Below are 22,234 nucleotides of genomic sequence, written 5' to 3'. Positions count from 1 at the left end.
GGGAGGGGGGAGGAGAGGGAGGGAGAGGAGAGGGCGTGTGGGGGAGGCCCTGGGAACTGTCAGATCTCTGGGATAGGAATGGCACCATTATGCCTGCATTTTCAGAAGTGGCCCTCCTCTTATCCTAGTTTCAAAAGAAGCCCCTCTATTCACCTTCTCATTAAAACAGCCTCCAGGAAAAATGCTGAGACCACACAAAGCAGGGCATTCATCACTAGGGCAACCCATGTACTCAATGAAAGCTGGCAAGCACAAAAGGCTAGCTTCAGGCTTTGCAGGGAAGCTGGGTCTCTTTGCCTCAGATCATATTTCAGATTTAACATTGAACACAGATAGGAAGCATATTCTATTTTGGGGGGGGGTGTTGTACTAGGAGTACTTATGAAGAATGAAATCATCCTTTTAATCTAATTTCACTTTTAAAGCAGGCAACTTCTTGGATAGTATTAAGGACCAATTTTTTTATTTACCAAGACACTGCCCCAGCTACATCCCATCCATTTTATACCATCCTGTATATGCCATCTAAATTTAATGTGGCTAATTGCCTCCGAGTATGGCCTTGAGACTAAATCTTAAGGGCCATTCAGATACACTTCTCAGCTTTGCCCCTACCTGCCCACCCCCACCCCACCATCACAGTGACTTCCACCCATCCACCCTGCCAAAGACCACACACACACACTCCTCAAGGTCAACAGGAGCCTACTCAGCTATAGCTCAAATATAATGTGTGAAATGACACCGGAATCTGGATACAGCATTATTCACACATATAATGGAATTTAATACAAGTCATTTTTTTTCTTATATATTCTTTTTAAGGACTTTGAGATATTAAAGTTACCAAAGAAATCTTCATTCCTTGGAGGCAAGGGGCAGACTGTCTTACAGTAAAACCATCATAAACTAAGTTTCAGTTAGTATGTGCACCTGATCAACCCTGCTTTATTCCTGGTCCTCCTTCAATGTCTTTCTTTTCCTGGAGATGGAATAAAATTACGACATTGGGCCAGAATAATTATACTGTATCTCAGCTGTATTTTAATTTGCTGTTGACAGAGCTTCTTCTCGGACACTTTTCACAAATAACATCTCCTAAGAAATCACTTTAGCATATTAGAATCTCAAGCAGAAGTTCCATTGTGGACACCTGGGGCAATTTTCTCAGTGATAGTGCAGACTTCAGCTGGAGTGTGAAATTTGATCCTTTTTTCCTTGTCTTTTTCATGTGTTTTGAGGAGTGGGGTGAGTTGGTTTTGTACTCCTGTTTCATAACCTATTCTTTCATTTTGTTTTAAATCTATACAAATCAGCTAAAAAAGAAATTTGAAAAGAAACTCAGCTGAAATACTAGCTAACTCTTCCATTTACCAACAGAGAATTAAAGAGATTGGGAAAATAACCAGATAGAGTTAATAATAACCCCCCCCCCAAAAAAAAGTGTTAAGTTCTGAGTCAGGTACCAGGGATTGCAAGATTAGTAAAACATAAATTCTGCTCTTGTGATGTTCATTCTAGGCAACAGAGTATTTATCCATCTGGGAAGAGAAGGTAAACATCTCAGAATAGATAATACCTTGTGGCTACACACATAAACAAGAGCTGTTTGAACTCCTCTATAAGTTTCAAAAATTCTAAAAGGGGTCCTGAGATCAAAATGCTTGAAAAAGGCTCTTCTAGGAAATGAGGAAACAGACAGAGAGTAGAAACAATGCTTTCAGGAAGTTTAATGGGAAAACAACAGACAAAGGATTATTGTTAGAAGGGAGCTTTGGGGTCAGAGATGGTGTGTGTGTGTGTGTGTGTGTGTGTGTGTGTGTAGAGATAGTATTTAAACTTGAGCATGTTTAAATACTAAGGGTAAATGCCCATTAAAAAGGGAGATACAGCCTGGCTAGCATAGCTCAGTGGTTGAGTGTGGACCTATGAACCAGGAGGTCACTGTTCAATTCCAGGTCAGGGCACAAGCCCAGGTTGTGGGCTTGATCCCCAGTGTGGGGCATGCAGGAGGCAGCCGATCAATGATTCTCTCTCATCATTGATGTTTCTATCTCTCTCTCCCTCTTCCTTCCTCTCTGAAATCAATAAAAAATATATTAAAATAATAATAAAAAAAAACGAGATACTGTGCAGTTGGAGGATATTGATGTAGAGAAAATAAAATACCTTAGAAGAAATAGAGACTGGAGAATTAGACTGGAGAAAGGATGGCTTAGTCCTTTTAACAGGAGAAAATTAGAAAAGAATTGCTTCTGATGTTGAGAAATTTTTGTTTTTGTGGCAGGAGTGTGAGAAAGCTCTCATCTTGTGGCTGTTAATATGCTCTGCGAATTAGAAGGTAACGTTATGTGCTAAGGAGGAGGAGAGGGGTTGGGAGCAGGGGAGGAGTAGGAGTTTGGAGAGAATGTGGACTATTTGAAAGTGTTCCTCTAGAGCAGCCGTGGGCAAACTACGGCCTGCGGGCCGGATCCGGCCCGTTTGAAATGAATAAAACTAAAAAAAAAAAAAAAGACCGTACCCTTTTATGTAATGATGTTTACTTTGAATTTATATTAGTTCACACAAACACTCCATCCATGCTTTTGTTCCGGCCCTCCGGTCCAGTTTAAGAACCCATTGTGGCCCTCGAGTCAAAAAGTTTGCCCACCCCTGCAGAATGTCAGGAACATGACGATGAAAACCCAGGCAAGATTGCCAAGAAGTAATGAAAATCCTGTTGCCCTCCCAGGAAGCTATCTAGAATCTACCTTTAATCTCCTCCAGCCTTCACACACTCCCCATCCCCAGGCCAAAGAGGGCCAGGCCCATGGACACAGAGGCATTGGCCCGTGATATTCATGGTGGTTGCCAATACCGCATCCCAGAAGCAAAATAACAGACCAGTTCATGGAAAAAGGATTGTGGCCACCGAGTCTGAATATCCACAAACAGTCCTGCCAAAAGGCAGATATATTTCTAGACGTGCAACTGTGGATACTATGTGAGATGACCAGTGGAGAAGACTGTTTCTTTTTTAATTTTTTTTATTATTTGATTTATTGAGGAAAACTGTTTCTGAGGAATGTCCTTGCACATCAGCGCTCAAAAACAGGGCCAAAAGAGAATAACAAGGACCACAACCAAAACCACAACAGGCTGCAGGGGCAAAACAAAAGGCAATGTTGCAAACACCAACACACCCTGATGCACGCACGCACGTTCCCACGTTCCCACTTCCCGGCAGGGTTCCCAGGAGTTTAGGTTGGCATTAGTCATTGCTCCTAATTCCTGTCATCCAGAGCCCCCTCCAGGCCAAGGCATCATCCCATGACACACGATGTCTTCCTTTATAATGAATGCATTTTCAGTTTTGCCAGTAACAGAATCTGCGGCTTTGGTGTTCTTTTACAGAAACACTGATCGAATTACCCTGAGACCTTTTTGTGTGTTCTGGGTTACTGGGCAGAATTCCAAAAACAAACGCTAACATTATCCTCAGATACAATACCTAATTTTTAAAGACTACTCAGAAGTAGATATTTCTCAGTCATTCCAGGCTTGGCCATTGATAAAGGCACAGTCCACTTGACATCCCGTTCTCTGGCCACTGGGTTACACAGGCCACGTATAATCTTATAACCTGTAAAAACAGTTCTCGTAAAAGCTCTTTGTAGCCAGAGCATCCTATGCTCTGCACTGGAAATGTAAACAGGACACGTTTCTCTTAGTCTACTCCCTGCACAGTGCAGACTCGTTTCCCAACCTTATTACGTCTCCTTGTTGTTTCCATTCCATTCAATCAATTCACTTAAGAAATTTCTGCCTATTTCATCAAGTGCTCAGGAAAAAGAATCACCACCTTTTTTCTCCAGTATGTTTCAGCATTGTGCAACATTTTAGAAGTTCTTTCTAGTGGCATCCAGAAAATCTATCATTTAGAATAGAAATAAGAGTAAAGTCTATGACAATTATGTCCTTGTCCCCCTAATTTGACAGTCGGAGAAACTGAACCTACAGTTTAAATGACTTGTCCAAGATCAACAGTGTCAGAATCAAGTGCCGTATTCATTCTAGTGGTTTACTACAATATCCCTCACATCTTAAAATTTGAAGTTTTTTATTTGCTTTATGCTGCCAGGATTCCTATAACTTTTCCTTTTCCTACAAACACTGCTGATTACATGCTTTGCCTGCATCTTCACCAAAAAAACCCAACACATCTTTTTAAAAAATATATAGGACTAACAGAAGCTGACAATTGAATATACATCATGTCAATTTGACCTTGAAGCGTCAGTGTTATTTAATGTGAAGCTATCAAGATGATAGCACAGCAGATGCTGCCAAATGAAAATTTTGCTGCAATGAGCTTTTTATGAAATATTGAGGCTAAGCAGAGAACCGGTGCCTCTGACAAAAATATTCTCAGTCACTCCCCTCACTAAATCACGATGTGGAGTCTGCAGCTACTCTGGGCTTTCCGTGGCCAGCAATGACATCCTGAATGTGCTTCGCTGGGAAACACCCAAGATCAAGAGGTAACCTCTCTATTGCAGATTGTGAGATCATCTTCATTCCCATAGGCTTACATTCAAGACAAAGGTTTTGTTTTGTGGGTTTTTTTTTTTTAATTAAATGGTATTCAAGAACTTTGTAGGAAGTAAAAAAAATACCTCCTACTACCCAGCCAGTGTGGTTCAGCAGTTGAGTGTCAACCTATAAACCAGGAGGTCATGGTTCAATTCCCGTTCAGGGCACATGCTTGGTTTGCAGGCTCAATCCCCAATAGGGAACTTCTGTGCAGGAGGCAGTCAATCAGTGATTCTCTCGCATCCTTGATGTTTCTCTCTCTCTCCTCTACACCCCTCTCTGATATATACCCTACTGAGCAGGAAAGGAAGTGGTGGACTTTCTCACTGTGGCTGCATCTTGGAAGCATCTTCTCACATCTTGGAAGCACACTGTATTCTCTCTCTGCTACTGCAGTCCCAGTCAGTCGCCACTCTCCCCTCAGGTGGAGAATCTACATCACACTCTTAGAGGAACGCCTTTGACCCACCACTCAGTGAGGCCAGCTGGGTTTAGAGCAGCGGTTCTCAACCTGTGGGTCACGACCCCTTTGGGGGTCGAACGACCCTTTCACAGGGGTCGCCTAAGACCATCGGAAAACACATATATAATTACATATTGTTTTTGTGATTAATCACTATGCTTTAATTATGTTCAATTTGTAACAGTGAAATTGGGGGTCACCACAACATGAGGAACTGTATTAAAGGGTCGCGGCATTAGGAAGGTTGAGAACCACTGGTTTAGAGGAAGAAAAGGAAGTCCTAAGTAGAGATGCTGCACTGGGACAACCAGGATGTGCTGCTGTAATAAGGAGTGTGATGGTAAAGGCCTCCTGAGGGGCTCTTCTTGTGTCACCTGGTGGGGACTCTACATCAGATGATATTTATTAAGCAGCCAGTCACTGTTCTGCTGAGGGACAGGTTTAGGAGATAAGGGGTAGGCTGCATTCCTCCACGGATACAGAAAGCCAAAGGTCTCTCCATCCAATGCATGGAGCAGGGACTGGGGTGGAATAAGGCATACAGTCCAGCTACTGTTCAAGGACATGCCCTGACGACACCATGGTAACCTTTAGTTTTACTGACTGCTATGGCCTCACTGTTCTATTCCTGGCACAATGCTCACTGCTGGCCAGGATTCATTTCTCCCAATTCAGTTCAAGTTGGAGTCACATAATAAAATGCACAGTGACAAGATTTCCTGAGGCTTTCAGGCGCCCTCGGCCTGGCAGGCTGCGAGTTACTACATTTCTAGATCCAAGGGTTAAAGGAAGGCGCCCATTGATCCTAGACTTCATTTGGAATCCAAACAGATGCTGTCTAGTATTAGCTATTCAGGAGGCAGTTAAAGATCATTTCATTCATTTATACGACAAAATACTTTTAGAGTACCAACTATGTCCCAGGCATTATGCTCGGCCCTGGATGATACAAATATAAATAAGACACAACCAAGAGAGTCTCCAGGTACATGAGGGAGAGAGAGAAGTACACATGTCATACAATATGGTGAGTGCAAGATTAGAGATATGTGCAGGGTCCTCAGAGAAAGAACATCTAATCCAGTCTGAAATGGATAAGAAGACTTTGTTAAGAAAGTCTGGCAAAATAAAAAGGAGGGAAAGTGGATTAAAGAGCACGGGTTACAGGCAAAAAGAAAAATATAAACAAAGGGAAGGGCATATATATATATGAAGCAGAATGCTTTGTGCACAGGGTTGCCAAGGACAAGTCATCCAATGTGCCTGCGAGACAGGGATGGCAACCGACCACTAGCTAGGAATTCAGGTAGAGGCCAGGTCAGGAGAAGTGTATGTCCCATGTAAGGAGCTGTATTCTACAGGCACTGAGGAGCCATTGAAGGCTTTGAGATGGGGAGGGACAGTCCATTAGCACTCCTGAAAGGTCATCTGGCAACAGTGTAGAGGAGAGGTCTGGGGCTGAGACTAAAGGGAGGGAGAACAGTTAGGAGCTTATTTCAAAAGCTGAGATGAGTAACGAGGACCTGCCTCTTGACCTCTCAAAGAGCTGACCACCACGTCTGGAAACCACAGACATCCCCATTTATGCACAGAGCACAATCAGCACTGAACCCACTGTAACAAACCTACTGTGTGAAGTGTGGCAGACTTAACCTTGGTATGACCTCCTAAAGCAGATAGAAGCCAGGGGAGAAAAGGTCCAGAAATTTCATCCACACCCTACTCCCTGCCAGTCTCTTTCCCAGTTGCTTGGGCTTCTGGGATCATTTCATGAATGCTCAGACCGACCCACACCTGGCTGTGGCCTTGCTTGCTTCTGTTACACAGGGTGGCTCTGCCACATCCGGGTCTGCTGCTCGTTTTTCCTGCCTCTGTTAACTTCTGAGGACTTGCTTCTCATCTGTCTGTCTTATGGTCACTGTCATTTCTGCCTCTTTCTAAATAAACCTGCTGAGTTGGCCCCTCCACACCAGCTCAGTTCCATGGCTGCTGAATAAAGGCACGGTGGCTACCTCCAATGACATGAGCAAATGACCATTCAGTTAGATATGCCCCAAGGTATTCTAAGGGCTGCACCTCTGGCAAACCCATGACTTATGTCCCAAGGCATTCTGAGGGCTGCACTTCAGGGATACACATGACCTACAGGCTGCAGCTTGCATGGAGAACACTCTGGCTTGGAGGCCAATATTTTTCTTTTCGGGAGATTTGCGATCCTAGGCAAGTGTCCCTGAATAGCAGGTTAAAAAAAAAAACTAATCAAAAATTTTGCACTGGAAAGAACAAGAAAACATGTGCACCTCTGATAAGAATTCAGCGTGCGCTGGAGAGATAGCATCCATGGTGATCTTCAGTGACCAAGATTTGGGCAGATGCTGGACAAAACTGCAAAAGGCAATTTGCTCTCATGCCCTCTCTTTTCCCCACTGGCATCATTTTCATGACAGTTCCCGCCACGGGGCGCATGACATTGGAAATCATTCACAGCAACATGGAACTTGTGGGGAGATCAGGAATGTCAAGTTACATTAAGCCTGGCGTGAAGCCAAGCACATGGATCTGAACTGGGGGCACTATCTCAGCTGTACCCAGACAGACCCCATGGTGTCCCACGGGCACAGTTAACTTTAGGCATGATTTAGACAATAATTGGCATCAACTCAAATCTAGTACTTAGGGGAGATTGACTTCTGGCATGGCAGAGTGAGGAGCTCTGCTGACCCACTCCCCAGTGAAACTGGTGAAAATTATTAAAAGCAACACACCAACAATCATTTAGAGCCTCTGGAAATGGCCCTAAGAGTATACAAAATAGCAAGCTCCCACCACCAACCTGGCTCATCCTAACCCCCTTTCCTGCTTTCTCTTTCTCCGTAGTACTTGTTACTACCTGACATACTATATATGTACTTGCTTGTCTGTTAATTGTCTCTCCTTAATAGAATGCAAGTTCTATGAGGACACAGGCTTGGGGTTTTTGCTGCTATATCCCTGGTGCCTAGAACATTCTAGACCACAGTATCTGCTCAATAAAATATTGTTGAATGAATGAATGAACGAACGAACGAACCAGGATTCAGTAGCCACAACTGGGCCACTGAATCCCAAGCCTGAGAGTGTACCTTTATATTATGATCATCACTTAATAAGACTGAAGCTGATGCTTGCATCCATAAGAGCACCATACGCCCCTTCCTACCCACCCCATTGCTACTCTATATGCATTGCTTCCGGCTGATTTACATTGAACCACTGCTAAAATAATTAAATTGTTATTGGCTAGGTTTAAGGTATAATTCATTTAAGATGTCTATGCATTTTTATTATATCCAGTAAGGATTTGCTGAGTGTCTAGGATATAAGTTTACTATAGGATTGTGCCAAGAGCTTTGGAGCTTCACGTATTAGAATAATGATGAAGTTTATAATCTCATCTACAATGTCCAGAAAGAACAGCTGGAGATTTAAATGCATTCAAAACTCAAAAAAAATGCAATTATGGTCAAATCAGAGATGGTGGAAGTTTGATCTATAGTTATATATAAATTTATATCCACACCCCCAGTGGTAGGCTAGAGCTGGCTTATATCAGCACCTGAAAGCCAATTGAATTTTCAGAAATTTTGCAAGCCAGTTGTTAAATACAACCATTATTAAAATTAAATTATTTAAACTTCAATTAAAGAAATAATATTTAAAAGAAAGGCAGTAAAAATACATAAAATTATCACTTTCTTATGATTTTATTACATCTTGTTACCATTTAAGCTCTCAAGGTTATTTATATCTATTATAATGGTGAGCTACTGACCATCTCTTCCAGACTCCACATTCCACGGAGGCCTGAAATCTGCCACGGTGAAAGTGTTCATATCATGCCAATCAGTAAATTGTTACAAAATAGGGCTTAAGTTATTGCTTTGTTGATTGTTGAGCCTTAGGAAAGTGATGGAGAATATGTTAATAGTTTTGATTAAAATTAAGATTGTGACATATCTGCAGCTGTTACATTGTGAAAACTCAAAATGTTCTTCTAGTGTTTGAAATCTATTAACCGAGTCAACGAAAAGGTAGCTCACGTCATTGAGAAATCAGTAAAATTTCAAAATACATCTTTGTTGCTTCACTTAATTCATGTCATAATATAACATTCATGTTATAATTATACATCATCATAATTGATGAAGGATACAAATGTTTGACAGAAATTAATGAAAGCATTCTAAATATATGGCATTTGTAATAAAGAGTTGTATATTTTATTACTCATAATGTAATTTCTTTATAGCAGAAGAAAATGATAATAAACTTATGTATGTATAAATTTGCATACCTTTTTTTCAGCAAGCTGGTTGTTAAATGTTTCCAGCACATTACTTTCTACCCCACTCTTCTCACCTACATTATAATTAAGTAAATTAATTCACTTTGTGTAACATAATAAGAAATATATGTTCAATCTCTGCCCTGAGTTCCTGGCACAGAGCTCCTAAAATCTTTGTAATTTCCTGAAGGATAGGGGGTAAAAGGAGCACCTTTTGTCATTATATTTGTTTTGCATCCCAGCTTCCTAACACAAGAGCTTCAAGATCCTTGGAATCTCTGGAGCGACAAGAGTATCTTTTTGTGTGGTCATGAGATGACTGGTGGCTGCAGGCCCTGGCAGCTTCAGGATGGGGGCAAGTCACAGAAAACCAAGACATGCCTAGAGGGTTGGAACTTTCATGCCCAGCTCCGGACCTCTACAGCGGGGAAGGGGCTGGAAATCGACTTGATCACCAATGGCTGATGACTTAATCAATTGTGCGTACATGATGCAGCCTCCATAAAAACACTAAACAATGGGGTTTGGAGAGTTTCCAGGTTCGTTCCCACATGCCGGGAGAGTGGCACAGCCTCTAGCTCCAAGAGACAAAATTCCTGTACTGAGACCCTTCTGGACCTCGCCCTATGTATCTCTTCGTCCGGCTGCTCATCCGTATTCTCTGTTGCATCCTTTACAACAAACCAGTAAATGTTAAGTGTTTCCTTTAGTTCTCTGAGCCATGATAGCAAATTACTGAAACGGAGGAGTGGTTCAATATAGGATGAGCAACCTATAGAAAACTGATAGCCAGATGGTCAGAAGTACAGGTGACAACCTGGGACTTGCAGCTGGTGTCTGAAGTGGGACAGCCACTTGGGACTGAGCCCTCAACCTGTGGGGTCTGCACCAACTCTGGGTAGTCAGTGTCAGACTAAGTTAAATAATAGATTATAGGACATTCAGTTAGTGTTTGCAGAGAATTGGAGAATACTTGGTGTGAAAAACCAGCACATTTGGTGTCAGAAGTGTTGTGAGTAGAGGAAAGGGTTTTCCTTCGCTTTGTATCTGATTTTACATAAAACCTTCTATGTGAGACATTTTCTAATCTACATCTATGAGTTACATAGAATTTTATACAGAAATATATCATAGGGTTATCCACATAGCAAAGAGTGTAAATAGTTTGTAGTGGTATATTTTCTCTCCTGCTACATCTGACTAAATCAACTTAAGTGACTTATTAATACATTTGCATCTGCTAATAACCCTTTCCATTTAGACTTGTAACAGTTCTTTTTGTGATAAGTTATAGTGAATACAACATAAAAAGACGGTGTATGACTTTCTTACAATTCACACTTTTATAAACCTGCACTTGGAGTGTGTGCAACCCTGCACAGAGGCGTCATCGGCACAGTGTGGGTCAATGTGTAAATCAAGTAGGTGCCTGAGCATCTCCGGCTCTGCTTTATGTCTCTGCAAGGTCATTATCATGAAACACCAAATGAAGTAGCTTGCTTACAATTAAAAGCAATAGAACGTGACACGGTAACTTTGACAAGACTTCAAAAATCCGTTTTGCTTAGCACTCAAAATGTGTCATTAAATGTGTTTCAATGTATATAACTATTAGGTCAAAGCTGTTTTTTAAATTTTTTTGTATGATAGGAAAACATTTGCACTTTAAATGCCTTTTTAAATAAAATGGCAAAAACATTTGTATTCTATCTTCCAATATTTTCAAATAAAACGAAGAATCTTTTGGCCTAGTTTATTGTATAAGCTTTTCTTAAACTATTAGATGTGCACTTTGAGGTCCTTTCCTGATAGACTCACATCGATTGAGCAACCTATAGACACAATTATTCTATATATTGTGAGAGGCATCTAAGAAATAAGACTGTGCAGGAATGAATCCTCCCTTATTATCTATACTGCTTGTCTGGGCTTAGTGATGCACTGGCCAGACATCCTGTCCAGCAATTCATAATAATTACCAATTGACTGGTTGTTCAGTCCAATTGTTTGACTGGCTTGGATGTACAGAGCTGGCATGATTTCTCTCAAAGGAAGTTTTCTGGTTGAATTTTCCAAAAATTAGAAAGCATTTTCCTGGAAAGTATTCTGTGTGTCTGGCCTTTATTTCCTCCACAATTTTGACAAAGCCTGTGGCTGCTAGACTTCCAGGCACCAAGAACACAGCATCTTTCCAGGCTTTCTGTGTATCTCCAACATATTGCAGAGATGACCTTGGCTCTGGAATATCTCTTCATCTTTATCTCCATGATGACAACCAGCAAAAAAGGGAGAAGTTAATTCAATCAGCTGATTGTTGTTTTTTACATAACCCCAATAGCTTTGGTAGATTTTCTTCCCCCTGTCTTGGCTGATTGCTTGGAAACTATCAATAAAGAGTTTGCTAAGTGTGAGATTGAGGATTATAGAAGTGACTAGAGGTGTGGTGCATGAAATTCATGCATGGGAGGTGAGGGGGGTGTCCCTCACCTCGGCCTGCACCCTTTCTAATTTGAGATCCCCTGGGGGACATCCCTCTCGCAATCTGGGACTGCTGTCTCCTAACCGCCGCCTCTGCCTGCCGGCTTGATTGCCCCCTAACTGCCCTCCCCTGCCAGCCTGATCGCCCCCAACTGCCCTCCCTTGCAGGCCTGATAGCCCCTAACTGATCTCCCCTGTCAGCCTGATCGCCCATAACTGCCTCTGCCTCAGCCCCTGCCACCATGGCTTTGTCCAGAAGGACATCTGGAAGATGTCTGGCCTAATTAGCATATTACCCTTTTATTAGTATAGATTAGCTTTAATATGATTATGAAAGTCTACTTAAAATTATTCGTACACTATAGTGTACAAATAAAAAATAACATCAAAATGACTACTATAGGCATTGTAATGAGGAAGAAAAAAAGCAGGAGACTGAAAACACAATTTTTCTTTCAGTCTTCCATGTGGCATCTTTTTAAAAGACCTGTCTGCACATCTTTCAAGGTGGCTGTTAGACTTTCAAAATGATGGTCTAATAAGAGGACTAGCAACTTGATCTGTTCACTCTGGGCACCAAAATCTTGCCTTCACTCACAGGTGTCCAATTTGGTTGAGTCTCTTTTGCTAACCTAAAAGGAACTTTTAATGAGTCTCTAAAAATAATTAAAAATGGTTATCTGAGAAAAAATAAACTTCAATAAGGAACAAGAAAACTCTAACTATAGACTATATCTAATAATAATAATGATGGCTGTAATCATTAATTTTATGTATCAACTTGACTGGATTATGGGGTGCTCCGATATAAGGTCAAACATTATTCTGGGTATTTCTGTGAGGGTGTTTTTAGATGATATTAACATTGAAACCAGTAATCTGAATTAAGCAGATTGCCCTCCCACTTCGGATGGGCCTCTGCTAATAAGCTGAAGGCCTGAATAGAACAGAAGGCTGGCCCTCCCATGAGTAAAAGGAGTTCTCCTGCCCAATGGCCTTCCAATTAGAACATCAGATCATCCTGGTTCTCCAGCAGCTTCCAGCCTTCAGACTTTAACTGCAGACTTGGCCTGACCAGCCTCCATAACTGCATGAACCAATTCCCTATATTAAACACCTCTTTCTCTCTCCTCTCTAGATAGATAGATAGGTAGGTAGATTGATAGATAGATAGATAGATAGATAGATAGATAGATAGATACTAGTATATAGGTAGGTAGGTAGATGATAGATAGATAGATAGGTAGATAGATAGATAGATAGATAGATAGATAGATAGATAGATAGAGAGATAGATAGAGAGAGAGAGAGATAGAGAGATAGAAAAACAGATAGATCCTGTTTCTCTGGAGAAGCCTAACTAGTACAATGGCTATAATATACTGAGCACTTACTGTGTCTCCACCACTGTTACGGTTATTACCTCTACGATTTCATTTAATTCACACAACCCTGTGAGCTGGGTTTCACACATTATGTCCATTTTACACATGATGAAACTGATTCAAAGCAGATATATTACATTCAAGGTCAGTGAACTAACCCTGGCATTATATCCAGGGCCTGAAAACAGATGCATTGCTCCCAATCTTGTATCTTTACGTATTTATTATTATCCTATTTTTAAATGTGGCATAAACGATTAGTGCTCACCTGAAGTCCATGTGCTCCTCTACATTTCCCAGCCTTCCTTTCAGTTATGTTGGGCTGTGTGAATAGTGCTGCTCAATGAAATATGTGTGGATGTGACATGTGACCTTATGAAGTAGGCAATTAAGAGCTGATATGACACCTTCATTTTTCTTTCTCTGATTATTCAACCCTGGAGGACACCTGTCCCAGCTGGCATAGTTACAAGATGATAGCAGCCCAGGTCACTGAGTCATCTTTTGGATAAGAGCCACACAGGAAAGTCAACTAAGCCACATAAAACTTTGAGTAGGAAATAAACTTTTATTGGGGCAAGCCACTGATATTTTAGTGTTTGTTACCACAGCAAATGTTACACTATTAAATATGAGATAATATAAAAAAATGATCAGCAATGGACACACTTTATGAATTTATGTATATAGCGTAGCATAGCAAGGCTTTGGAACCTGGCTACCTAAATCAAAGCCTAATTCCACTAGGATTTGAGCTGGGACAAGTGACTGACCTCGGGTGAGTTACTGAGCTATTCTGTGCTTCTCATCTAAAACAGGGGTTATTATAATAGGGTGGCTGTAATAATCAGGTGGGTAAGTATGGGCATACTCAGAGATACTGTGGGTTTGGTTCCAGACCACCACAATAAAGCAAACATCTCAATAAAGCAAGTTGCAATCTTTTTGCTGATGGAAGGTCTTGCGTTCAAATTGTAGAAAACACAACATCTGTGAAGCACAATAAAGCAAAATGCAATAGAATGAGGTATGTCAGTATACTTAAAGGTATATGTTGGTATATATGAGATATGAGATATGTAAGTAAACAGTAATATACATTGCCAGTGTAAAACAACTTTTTACTACGATTCACTCAAGTTTATCAAACAAACAACATATGTTTAATAAAACCATACAGCCAACACTAAACTAGATTCTGGGGGTAGGAAGATGAATGAATGAAACATGGTTCTATTTTCCAGAGTTCACAACATATTAGAGGAGCCATGTGATTAATATTGCAATTCAATAAGCAACATAAAGAACCATTTTCTGGACTTCACAATTATGCCTTTGTAAAAAAATATTTCATTTCCAGTTTGAGATTTTTGGCATGAGTAACCCAAGCTATATTGGTGATATCGTAGAAGGAATACATCTCCCAATTCACCTTCCAGCTTCGGTTTCCCCTCTCTCCAAATCACTTTCTAGGCTGTCTGCTAGAACACAGATTTGATTAAAAATGCTTCTACTACTTGAAAGTCTTTGAAGTATCTCTATTCCCTATAGAATAAAGTATTGGAGAGTAGCAAGATGCCCCTGCAGCTCTACATATCTGCAGCTAACAACCTCTCATGTAGAAGAAGAATGGGTGAGAAGTCATATAAAGAGAACTAGGAACCCTGAAGACAGGCCTAAATTCTACCTCTTATTGTCTTTGAATCCAAACTTCTCTAGATCTCAGCTTCCCCATCTATGAAAAGGAGATGTTACCTGTTCTTATATTTAACAAGGTTGGTAAGAGTCGGATGACATTGTAAATGTTAAAGTGATTTATGATTTATCACACACACACACACACACACACACACATAACTTTAGGGCAGGAAAAATATTCTTTCTAGGATGTTTTTAAATATATATTCACCCAAGTGCCTTCCCCAAAGATCTTAATTCAGTAAGTTAATTTGGTTTTTTGCCAGATAAGCCAAGTGATTCTGAAACTGGTAGTCAATGGACCACACTATGCAAAAATGCTGATGTAAAGTGTCATAAAGTCCAGAAAGATGAGTCCTGACCAACATAAATATTTTTGACCCAACAAAAACATATCTTGGTCAATATCTACTTTTCTATCCTTTATCATTCTAAAAATGGAAATTGTTGTCAGACTACTAGCAAACTGGAAATTGATATAATTATTGAGAAACCCAGAAAGTTTCATAGGCTTTCCTCTCATTTTAGGCCTTGGAAAAAATAAAAGTCTACAGTTATAGTCCCAATTGGTAAGACTTAGATGTGGTAGAAATCTCTAGTGCCATCTGGAATGGCATTTGAGACTTTTAAAGCCTGAGTAGGATGGAGCCAGAACTGGCCAGAAGCCAGACTTTGTGGAAGCTCTTGAGGTGTAAAGGTGGCTACTATCAGTGCTGATGAGCTTCAATTCACAAATCGATATTTTCCCACTACCACTCTGCCTCCAGATTTTGTTGAATCTGAAACATTAAAAATATTACCTCTATTGTAGTTATTCCTCATTTCCATATTGACCACCTGACCCAAGGCAGCTCGTGTATATGGTAGAATGAAGGCCACGGCTATCCTTAAGGGAGCGAGCCGCATCAAACATTAAGAGACTGATGGCAATAATACTCAAAGTCACTTTCTTTGGTAAAAACTCCAAATAAAGCTCCATTTGTCTCGATCATGAGAAATGTAAATAAGGAGCTGAATATATACAAATTTCTTAAAAGTGTTTACTAATAGCCCTTTGGCAAAGACAAAATTAAGCAATCTAAAAAGCTCTTACATCTTTGCCAGCCAATTATCTTGTTCTTCCTTTTGTTTCTGTTTTTGTTTTTAAACTACTAATATAATAAATAAGAAAGGATCATAAAATTTTTCTGCCCCAAACACACAAAAGTCCTAGTAAAAAGAGAGAACTACCTCTCACATATAGTTTATCTTAATATTACAATTAATAGCTATAATAAAGCATTCTGAAATTCAGAGGGGCATGATGATTGGGGGAAAAATATTTTTATATATATAAAAATAATAAAGCCAAGATAGTTTTAAGTTCAAACAAACCTTTGTGTGACTTAAGGGAAGCATCATATTTTTATTTACTCCTTGGTATCTGCTTGAAGTAAAGTGGTAATAATTCATTAACAGATAAAAATTTCAGGAAATGAAGCAAAATAATAAGAAAAACAGAAAAATATTTTAAAAGGAGGAAAAATCCTGTATATTGTTCTATAGCCCACTATCCACAGATTAAAAAAACACACACACAAAAAAAACACACCACTAACAGATGTGCAGCAGAAACAGAGAAATTCTTGCTTGCACTAATCTGAACTAACAGCTGTTATTAGGGCTGACTCTGAAATACTTCTGTCATCACTTCTGAAAACGAGCTTTTCAAATGTGGAAAGGGGAATTTGCAAATATGAGAGGGAAACTTCAGGGATATAAATTTGGCTTTTATCGGTCCTGAAGTTCATCACCTTTTAAACTCACAATCAATATTTTTCCATTATAAGCTCTGCCTCCAGACATTTTTATATGGAAGCTTGAAAATATCACTTCTATTGTGGTTATTCCTCTTCACTGTATTGACCACATTTTGAAGGAACTAATACAGAAGTTTAAAATGCTTGTGCTGCACATAAACTTCATATGAATATATCTCAACATGTGCATGCTCTGGTGACGCAACCAAAGGGCACTGTAATACAGTGACAAATAAGAAGCATAGGCTTTACATGCAGATGGCCCACATTTAAATACCAGCCTTCCCACTTTGTGACCCTGGATAAACAATGCGAGCTCTTTGCGCCTCTATTTCCTTCTCTGACAAATGGTATCTATTAGTAGGTACTAGTATCTACTAATTCCAATGATGCTTTGAGGATTAAATATTATACCTTTGTGTATATATATGTACATTTGCATATGTGAAGTATAGGTATGTGTGTGTGGGGGTGTGTGTGGCTTAAAGCCATGCCTATCACAATATACACATTCTTTAAGTGTTAAATGCTGCTGTTGCTGTTATTTATTATTAGTGTCATTATAAAGCTACTATACTGCTTAACCTATAAATCATACGGGGGCACTGATTAATTCAAAATCTGTGTCTGTAAAACTTAACTCATGAGAAAAGTCCAACTAAACACATTTCATTTTTTTTTTTTCACTGAGAATTGTTTTTGAAGAACTTAAATTTACTGCCTGTTTGGTGTGGTGTACACACATGGAGAATATGGCCATGATTCATCTCAAAGCTGTTTTCTCAAATTCAGTTCTCAGTCACGAATCAGTTAGGGGACATTGAAGAGTTCTATAATTTCACATCCAATTGTGGCAACCAGGGGGGTTTGGTTGGGTTAGTTACCTTAATGACACATTTCAAATTGTGCTTATCCAGTATGTTAGCATAAGATAGATTTCTCTGCTGCATTGTTTGATGAGGGCTCTACTGAGGCTGGCATCAAATTTTTAAGTCTCTAAGTGGACTTGATAGTTAATATGGGGAGTGAGGTGTTGTTTTCCAAGTGAGAGAGATTGTGTTTTTAACCATTTTTTAATAGAAACCAAAAGAGCCATATTCTTTTAGCGTTAGCAATGTAATTTCATTTTAACTTCAATAACAAAAATATGTAGTTTGTATATAAAAAATTGTTACAGGATCATTATTCTTTCTTTTTCCTATTAAAAAATCCCAATTATTCTTTTTCTGACATACTCTTCTCCAAATAGCTTTTCTAATTCTGCCCTTTTAAAATCGTCTATCAGACATTGATTTTTTTCATCATTTAATGGAATGAAAATTAAGAGGACCACACTGTGTGTGTGTGTGTGTGTGTGTGTGTGTGTGTACTTTTTAAAAAACCCTCACCTTTGAGCTCATTATTTTGATAAAATATGTTTTCAGACACCAATATATTCAGGTGTGTTAGCTCTAGCTTTGGAAGAAATATGATTTTTCATTACCTCCTTCTAAGTCCACAGGGAAAGGACTGAGTATGAGCTTTTACAGAAACTACCAAATATGTGAATTCTTGTATTACTTTTTACATTTTTCAGTAAATCAGTGGTAAATTTTTCCAATTCAATATCCTTAAGTTGAGCCTTGTCTTGAGGCTAAAATTTCAACCGTGGCTCTTTATTTGCCTTGTCATTTTACATATTTCAACAATGCATTAGTTTTAGTTGATTAACAAAAAGCAACTGAAATGCAAAGGATAATAGAATAATAAGGCAATTGATAGCATTCTTCCTGCCAGATAAACATGCCTCACAGAAGGCTTAACTGTTACATACCTACAGTTTCAGCTGTTTGAGAGTTTTGATAATAGCCTGACATGTCAAAATTCAGCTGCCAACACCAAGCTGTCAGCTTTCAAAACGTTCTATGGAGTGTTTGTCCCTTAGGGCATAAATTCCAAGGAGCAACTGAGCTGCCCTACAACTTGACAGCTATCCTAGTTCTGGGAGAGCCTTGCATCTGTGCAAATCTAGGAAATGTAACTGCAGCTCGAAGATGAGGATCTGTGATTGGAGCACAACTGCTCAGAAAATAGCACAGAGGCCATTTGGGTGCTAGATAATCAAAGGGCTTTTGAGGTCTCTGGAAAAGAAGCTTACTTCAGCTAACTAGCTGGTGCAGCTGGACAGAAAGCACTTACGCAACTGCTTCGGCCAAGATTCTCAAGGTGGAAAATGATATCCTGGAACCACTCTTCCTCTGCTGGTGACCCTGCTAAGTAGAAGCAATTTCCCATATTATGACGGCAATTTCTCATCAAGCATTACATAACCCCTATCATTTCATCTTCCTAAAATAAATTATGCATGGCGTTTGGGAATTCATCTGGGAGCTGCAGGTCAAATGCCCCATTTGCTGCTAAATTACTGTTAACATTTTTCCTTTTTTTCTGAATTATTAGCTATTTACACAGAATATTGCTTGGATATAACACATATTTCCTCAGTGCAGTATTTCTATGAAAAAGCAAATCTTTCTTTTCTTTTGACTCCCCAAGGTCAAGTTAAGGACTATCAGTGGCCCTGAAAAATAGTAGAGTACCATCCTCAAAAGATTCACATCATCTACAAAAAATTTCTCACCTGACACTTCGAAGTTTTGATGACATAAAATGGCTGTTCTAGGAAAACAGTCTAGTGTAATGGAAAGTAGTCTGACTGTGGGATTGGTTATCCCAGCTCTTCCATTTCCTGGCTGTGTGACAAGAGGGAATTTATTTCCAACTCTTAGCCTAACTGGTGTCATCACTAACATGAAAATATTGTTAGCACCAGTTTTGAGAACCATTGTAAAAATCAAGTTAATGAATACATAGAGCAGGGGTGGGTAACCATTGTGTGAGTGCATGCCAAAACCAGCAAAATCTCTGACTCAAAATTCTTCTGCGTACCAACCCTAATTTTTTGAGAACATGTTACGCCTTCTTGATATCTCTTAAGGTGTACGTATGTGAAGAACCTTGAAGAAATAATAAAATTCATTCAAGCGACAAAAACACAGTATATGATGATGAAAAGTACATTTATTTATTAATGTATACATGTACACTGATAGTCCAACAGAAAACTTTATGACTCCGTTTGATATTATCAGTGGGACTTTTGCTGCTGCATCACTGATGACAGAGATTTTATATCAGGTTTATATTTCGTGACCTTCAGAGATATGCACGAGCTACTACTTTCATCCGTCATGCTCCTTCTATTACGAGACTTAACAAAATTCATCACTGAGAACAAAGATTCACAATTGTAAATGGAAGATTATAAGAGAGGGTGTCACGTGCCAGTAAAAGTTACTGGCGTGCCATGTTTGGCATGCATGCCAGAGGTTGCCCACCCCTGACATAGAGTGTTTATACCACTGCTGGATTTAATTATGCTTATAAATATTAACTATTATTTTGTACATGCTTAAATTGTCACATTATCCTGACTTGATCTTTCAGGATTCATTATTTTTAAAAAATGATAAATTAGTGAGTCAGCAAGCAGCACAATAATGTTACTTGTGGAATGTGTGTTCCTAATGTAGCCATGGAATCTGAACCCTAACCTACAGGGATTAGTACACTAGATGTCCATGCACGTACCTAGGAGAGGGGGAAGTTGCCCCCTCATTAGGAACAGCAGCAATATAAATTCCTGAGTCCCAGTTCTGACCTACCCAGATGCACATCCTCTGAGGGCCCACCCAAACATCCCTTCTTGTTTATTTCTTGTTTATTTCTTTCATAGATGTAAAAGTATCTGAAATTATCACTTTTTAATTTTTATTTATTTGCTCCTTTATTTGCTGACCACACCCACACATTTTTCACACATTTCTAGTTCTACTTCTTTTTCCTTTCCACAATATTCGTGGGAAAACATTCCTTCTGCCCATCATTTCTCACCACCTTGCACAAAGGAAGCAACGCATGCAACAAACAGACCCTTCAGTGTTCTCCTGCTGCCCATGTGAAGCATCAATGCAAATATGTGTGGCTCTAATCAGAGGAATCAGAACGGTAACAGTTGTCAACCATCATTGTTACATTCCACATTTATGCACCACCACTGTAAAGATGTAAAAGATGGCTGAAAAAATGGTATTTTAGCTCTTGTCTCTTGTTCTGAGAATGTTATTCCAGACATAAAAATGTACACTCTAAAACAAGACTGTATTATTCTGATATTCATCTGGGTCATTCATTTTTAATTAATTAAAATACATAAAAGTAAATATTTCCCTGTTAAATGTGAAGATTTCTAAACATACTGGTCTCCATTAAAGGTATTTGGTCACTGTTCTGTATCCACAGGTGCCTTGCATTTTCTATCTGCCACAAATTTGCTTCCTTTTTTTATGATATTAAGTGATAGCATAGCGATCATCTTTGGCCTTGGATTCAGACACAAAATTATTCCATGTCAACTATGACAACCAGGTGCGATCTAGTTTGTTGATCTGAGCATTTTCATGTTGAGTATAGCAAGTTCTTTATGCTGAAATTACTGAGGCACTCCTATATTTGGTTAGCTTTCATTTGCAAGAGTCCAAATTTAGAAAATATTTTTACAACCATCACTTTCACATGGGATTGACCAAGGTCATTAGGTGGTGTTCAGTTGGCAGATGAGAGATCCCAAATGGATTCACTCACATAGCTGATGCCACAATAAAAGTGGCTGCAAGAGGGCTGTTGACCAGAGTGCCTCTGCAGGGCCTCTCCAGCATGGCAGTCTCAGGGTAGTCTGCATACATAGTTGCTATTCAACATATGTTTTCTCAATAAATAATGAATACAGTTGTCACATTGATTAAATTTCCATTGGAGCTCTCAACTAAGGTTTAAAAATGAGCAATAATGTATCTCAATGCCCTGAAGTAAAAACCTAGAGCCACAGGGAGCACTTCCTGTCCATACAAAGTACAAGACCCTCTGGTTTGGAGAGCAGTCCTTGAAGGTCCTGCTTGCTTGCTGACTCTTGCAGAAAACCTGCCAGAAGATGACTGAATGGTGGTAATTTACCGTAAAGAGCCATTCCCTGTGCACAGCACTGGAAACGTTTCTGGTTGGTGGGAAGGAGAAACATAAGGATGCTCTTAAATACACTGAGCTGGCAGCCAATGACCAAACACATGAAGCTAACTAACTCTCAGGATCACAACTCTAATACACACTGTGATAATTCAGTGCAGAATCACAGGATATCGTTTATAAACAGTGGTAGAGGGCAAAACTAAAACAATACTTTGAAAACACAAACTAATTGTACTTGTTGGAATATACACTGAGTGGCCAGATTATTATAACCACCTGACATTTGTAGGCAAATTAGCTGTAATTTCGCGCTGAAGTTGCTAGGGGGCCAGACCATCATAAATAGGGAAGCAGGTTGTTTACCATGACAGTAGAAGTTATTTTTTTCTGAAGATATGGGTAAACAATGCGATTTAACAGCCTTTGAACGTGGGAGATATATATATATATA

General features: G+C 39.5%; 1 protein-coding gene across 5 annotated transcripts in view; it reads right to left on the bottom strand.

The window, feature by feature from the left end:
• LOC102262175 (chromosome unknown open reading frame, human C5orf30) overlaps positions 1 to 22,234 on the bottom strand; it is a 106,959-nt gene that overhangs the window by 13,776 nt on the left and 70,949 nt on the right. For 3 of the 5 annotated variants that reach the window (XM_014539874.1, XM_014539873.1, XM_014539875.1), the window contains exon 4: positions 18,898 to 18,971. In XM_014539874.1, the coding sequence (XP_014395360.1) occupies positions 18,898 to 18,971 (74 nt within the window). Of the gene's footprint in view, positions 1 to 9,400; positions 9,434 to 16,294; positions 16,344 to 18,897; positions 18,972 to 22,234 lie in introns of those variants that run through there. The other 2 variants (XM_014539876.1, XM_014539877.1) reach the window with 2 other exon arrangements.

Source organism: Myotis brandtii, unplaced genomic scaffold (genome assembly GCF_000412655.1).
Source record: "Myotis brandtii unplaced genomic scaffold, ASM41265v1 scaffold230, whole genome shotgun sequence".
In the NCBI taxonomy this organism is placed as follows: domain Eukaryota; kingdom Metazoa; phylum Chordata; class Mammalia; order Chiroptera; family Vespertilionidae; genus Myotis; species Myotis brandtii.
This window is presented reverse-complemented; position numbering and strand designations above follow the sequence as displayed.